We start from the raw sequence: 4,955 nt of genomic DNA on the forward strand, positions 1-4,955 counted from the left end.
GGTCGTCCGCTCGCGAACCCGGTGCGACACTAGGGACTCAACGGGCAGTCTGTATTCTATCAACGCGTGGTCGTACGCGCACACCTGCTTCCGCGGCCGGCGGCCGGCGACTGCCTCTCAAGGCCAGCTGGCTGATCGGCGGCGGCTGGCCGCCGCAAGGGCGCGCTCAGCTCCGCTTCCGGGGGGGGGGGAGGGCCGGTATCACGACACCACACCTCACCCCCCGTCACTAGATCACAGACACCGATCTAACCGCCAAAGATATGAAACATAAACACAATGAACGCGTGATCTCCGGCGATCTCCAGTCTAACAGGACAGGACAGAAAGACGCGAATCGAACAAAGACGCGAATCGAACAATCGAGAATCGAATCGAATCGAATCGAACACACGCTATAGTTCTTCAATGTAGCGCCTCGGAGGAGCCGCTCGGCGCGTCGAGTGACGCGGCACAGTTAACTCAGCGTGGCGATCCGCTCGACCCGCTGGTCCCGCCGTCACTCCAGGCCGCGCCGCGGCCGACTCGTTCAGCGCCGCGCGCTCTGCTGTCGTCCCATCTCGGGTCGGTCCGCGGCTGGGCTCCTCTGCCGCCGTTCCGTCCCGGGACCCACCGGCGCTGTCCGCTGCGGGCGCGGCACCGGTCCAGTGTGCCGCCCCGGCGCCGGCTGACCTCCCGGCTGCGGCGCCGTCCGTGCCCGCTGCAGCTCTGGCCTCAGGTGAGTCCGACGCTGCGGCTCCCGCCGGCCTTTCGGCTGCTGTGCCGGAAGGCCGCTCCGCTCCAGCGCCGATCACGCGAGCCCGCTCCGGCTGAGAAGCACCGTTGCTCCGGCTGATCGCGCCGCTGCTGCTGACGCCGCTGCCCTCCCCTCCGTCTCGACCGACGGAGGGCGGCCAGTAGCGATCGGACGCGAGTGCTGCCGCGTCCGCTCTGCCGCGGTCCTCGGCAGGCGCCGTGCTGTCAGCGGCGGCCGACAACAGCTGATCACAGTGCCGTGACCACGACCCGCCTCTACCGACGTCGACTTCGTAGGAAACGGGCCCAGTGCGTGTGACGATCCGACCGCGCACCCACTTCTGTGGCCCGGAGTAGCAGCGAACCCAGACGTCGGCGCCGACCGCAAACGCTCTGGCGCGTCCGCCGGCTGCCGTCTGCTGTCGCTCCGCGCTGTCCCGCAGCGCGTCCTCGGCGGTCGGAACGAGCAGATTCAGCCGCGTGCGGATGTTGCGGCCCAACAGCACCTCCGCTGGGGTCCGTCCCGTGCTGGCATGCGGTGTGGCCCTGTACGCCATCAGAACTCGGGCGAGCGCCAGTTCCATGCCTCCGCTGTCGTCTGCTGCCAGAGTCGCCTTCAGTGAGTTTTTTAGCGAGCCGACCGCTCGCTCCGCCATCCCATTAGACGATGGGTGATGGGGCGCCACTCTGACATGTCGGATCCCGTTAGAGCTGGCGAACTGGGCGAATTCCTGGCTCGTGAACTGTGGGCCATTGTCCGTTACCAGCACCAGCGGTAGTCCGAGACGAGCAAAAACCGTCCTCATCACCGCTACGGTCCGCTCGGACGTGGTCGTCTTCATTGGGATCATTTCAGCCCACTTGGAGAAACTATCCACCATCACCAGGAACCAGGTGCCCTTCAGAGGTCCGGCAAAATCGGCATGCACCCGCTGCCAGGGTCCCTGAGCGGGTTCCCAGGGGTGCCGCTCCGCGTGCGGCGGCGCCGCTCGCTTCGACTCGCAGGCTGGACAGCCCCGAGCGAGCGCCTCCAGTTCAGCGTCCAGCCCCGGCCACCAGACAAACCGACGAGCAAGTTGCTTCATCTTCGTGCAGCCGCTGTGTCCCTCGTGTAGCTGCTGCTTCACACGATCTTGCAAAGCCCTCGGCACCACCACACGGCCGCCCCAGAGCACGCAGTCTGCGTCCGTCGACAGCTCGTCCGCTCGATGCTTGTACGGCGTCAGCTCGGCGTCCATCATCCCCGGCCAGCCGGACCGCACCGCAGCCAGTACGCGACCCAGCACCGGATCCGTGCGCGTGGCCGCTGCGATAGCCCTGGCCGAGAGGCATGGTCCCTGCTCCTGCACGACGAACATGACGCCTCCTCCGCCGTACTCAGCCTCTTCCTCCGCCGCCTCCCGCTCCTCCGCCGGACTGCTCACCGGCAGACGGGACAGCGTGTCCGCCGCTCTCATGTTTCCGGAGCGCCGCAGCTCCACGTCATACTGATACGCCGCCAGTTGAAGCGCGTACCGCTGCATACGAGCTGCCGCGAGGGTGGGCAGATCCCTGTCCGGGCTGACGATCCGCGACAGCGTGCGGTTGTCCACTACCAGGGTGAACCGCCTGCCCATCAGGTACTGGTGGAAGCGCCGTATTCCGAATGACACGGCCGCAGCTTCCTTCTCTACCTGCGCGTACTTCCGCTCAGTCTGCGTTAGAGTACGAGACGCGTACTGTACCGGCTTCTCCATTCCATCAGCCGTCACCTGCATCAGTACCGCGCCGAGTCCCGTCTCACTGGCGTCCGTCACCAGCCGCACCGGTCGGTCAGGATCGAACCGCACCAGCACTGGGGCTGATGACAGCATTGTCTTCACCTTCTTCACTGCCGCCGCGCACTGCTCCGTCCACTGCCACTTCACTCCTTTCTTTAGCAGCGCATACAGAGGTGTCAGTACGGTAGCCAGTCCCGGCAGGATCCGCTGATAGTAGCTCACCGTGCCGATCAGCGACTTCAGCGCCTGCTGGTTCACCGGGTCTGGCGCCTGCAGGATCGACTCCGTCTTCCCTGCCAGCGGACGGAGCGCGTCCGCCGACAGACGCCACCCGAGGTAGGTCACCTCCGGCACATTGAAGCTGCACTTCTCTCGCCTCAGGCGGATGCCGTTCTCCTCCATCCTAGTCAGGGTCGCGTCCAGCCGTTCCAGCAGCTCCTCCTCCGTGTCAGCCCACACCAGCACATCGTCCATGTAGCTGACAGTGCCGGGCAGTCCCGCCGTGATCTGATCCATCACGGACTGGTACAGTGCCCCACAGACAGAGATGCCATACGGCAGTCTGTTCATCCTGTAATCACCTCTGTGTGTCGTCACCGTGGTCGCATTCTTGCTGTTCTCGTCCAATTCCACCTGCAGATAGGCGCTCCTGCAGTCCAGCTTTGCAAACCGTTTCCCCCGGACGCCGGAGAACAGCTCATCGGCCGTCCGCATCGGGTACTTGGTCTGCTCCAGCTGAGGGTTGACAGTCAGCCTGTAGTCTGCGCAGATGCGGACGCCATTCTGCGTCGGGATGACCACCAGCGGTGTCCCCCAGCCGCTCCCTGGTGGCACCTTCTCTGCCACGCCCTGCTCCTCCCACCGGTCCAGTTCGCGGTCCACCGCCTCCTGCAGGGCGAACGGCACCGGACGCGCCCGTCGGTACACCGGCTTGGCGTCTGACTTCAGCCGCAGTCCCACCTTGATCGGGATGCGTCCCAGCTCCTCGTTGAAGACCGCCGAGTGCCTCTCCAGCACGCCTTCGAGCGTCCGCGCCGGCTGCACGCGGCATACCCGAGCCGGTGACGTCATTAGATCAAGCGCCTGCAGCCACTCGCGTCCCATCAGCGGGCGGTGGGGTCCAAAACCGGTCACCACCAGCCGCAGACGGGTCGCGGATCTGTCCGACACCGTGACACTAACCAGCGCCTCCCCTCTCAAGGGAATGACCTGACCTGTGAACGAGGTCAGGCGCAGGTCACATGGGTCCAGCAGCTGCAGAAGTCCCAGCTGCCGCGCTGTCTCCGCGCTCACCAGCGACACCGGGCTCCCCGTGTCCACGACCATGGCCAGCTGCTGGCCGTTCACCGTCACCGTCTTCATTTCCGGCTCCGCGGCGCTGGCTTCGACTGTGTTCACCAGCCACGCGTCGCCGTCGCCGTCCGTCTGCTCCTCCTCCGCAGCCACCAGCCGCACCCGCCGCTGCGGACATGCCGCCTTCAGGTGCCCGGTGGAGCCACACTTAAAGCACCGCCGCTGCCTGACCGGGCCGTCACTGCTCGTCCTGTCCGGCGCGCCAGCCTGACCTCGTGCGCCGGTCGTTCCCACGCGCCCGCCGCTGACCGCTTGGCCAGCTGGACGGTGGCTGTCGCGCGCACGGTGGCTGTCGCGTGCACGCGGCGCGGCTCCGGCCGCTGGACAGTCGCGCTGCCAATGTCCGGTCGACCCGCACCGGAAACAGGCGCCTGGGTGCCCAGCCGGCCGGCCGGTCTCCGGTCGCTGCGACAGCCGCAGCGCCTGAACTGTGTCCGCGGCCATCGCTGCCGGCGCTGGCACTCCCCCCAGCTGAGCCGTCAAATCCAGCACGTCCTGATGCGCGCGAGCCGTCTTCCTGATGTCCTGAAGGGTCAGGTCGGTTCCCTTCAGAGCTGCCTCCCGGACCAGCCTCCGCTGCAGCTCGCCACTGCTGCCCAGAACGCAGCGGTCTCGCAGCTGCTGGTCGATTTCCGCTGTCGTATATCCGCAACGCATCACCTGAGTGCGCAGCCTGCCCAGTAAACCCTCCAGGTTCTCATCAGCCTCCATTGTCATTTTCTCAAATTTTCCCCGCTCTGCCACAACATTTCTTACTGGAACCAGGTATCGAGTCAGTTTCCCTTTCAGACGGACGAACTCGTCGACCTGACCATCCTCCGTCTCGTCGGGCAGGGACTCACTTATGTCCGCTATATCTGGGCCAACCAGATGCAGCAACATTGCGCATTGTCGTGCCGTTCCTTGTACGTTGACAGCCACCATGTACCTAACGTTCCAGCCCTCGCAACCATTTTTCAAAATCGCTGCCCGGCTTGTACGGTGCCGCCGCCATCGGCTGCATTCCCAGCAGCTCCATCCCGCTGCCGGGCGCTGAACAGCTGATCGTCCGCCGCGGCCGCCGGACCAGGCCCAACGAACCGAGCCTGAGCGGTTACCGCGCGCTTC

The 4,955-nt window shown here is 65.7% G+C and overlaps 1 protein-coding gene across 1 annotated transcript; it reads right to left on the reverse strand.

Moving 5' to 3' along the window:
* Nucleotides 1-395: 395 nt before the first annotated feature.
* LOC122387218 (uncharacterized protein K02A2.6-like) lies at nucleotides 396-4,565 on the reverse strand. Its single transcript, XM_043377169.1, has one exon. It carries the CDS (start codon nucleotides 4,563-4,565, stop codon nucleotides 396-398), a length of 4,170 nt encoding a protein of 1,389 aa, XP_043233104.1.
* Between the last annotated feature and the right edge of the window lie 390 nt (nucleotides 4,566-4,955).

The sequence above is a fragment of the Amphibalanus amphitrite genome, unplaced genomic scaffold (assembly GCF_019059575.1).
Source record: "Amphibalanus amphitrite isolate SeventyFive unplaced genomic scaffold, NRLGWU_Aamphi_draft 000277F_arrow, whole genome shotgun sequence".
NCBI classification, from domain to species: domain Eukaryota; kingdom Metazoa; phylum Arthropoda; class Thecostraca; order Balanomorpha; family Balanidae; genus Amphibalanus; species Amphibalanus amphitrite.

Excerpts from the sequence above, each read along its gene's own strand:
- LOC122387218 (XM_043377169.1), bottom strand. The coding sequence starts at position 4,565 with ATGACAATGGAGGCTGATGAGAACCTGGAGGGTTTACTGGGCAGGCTG.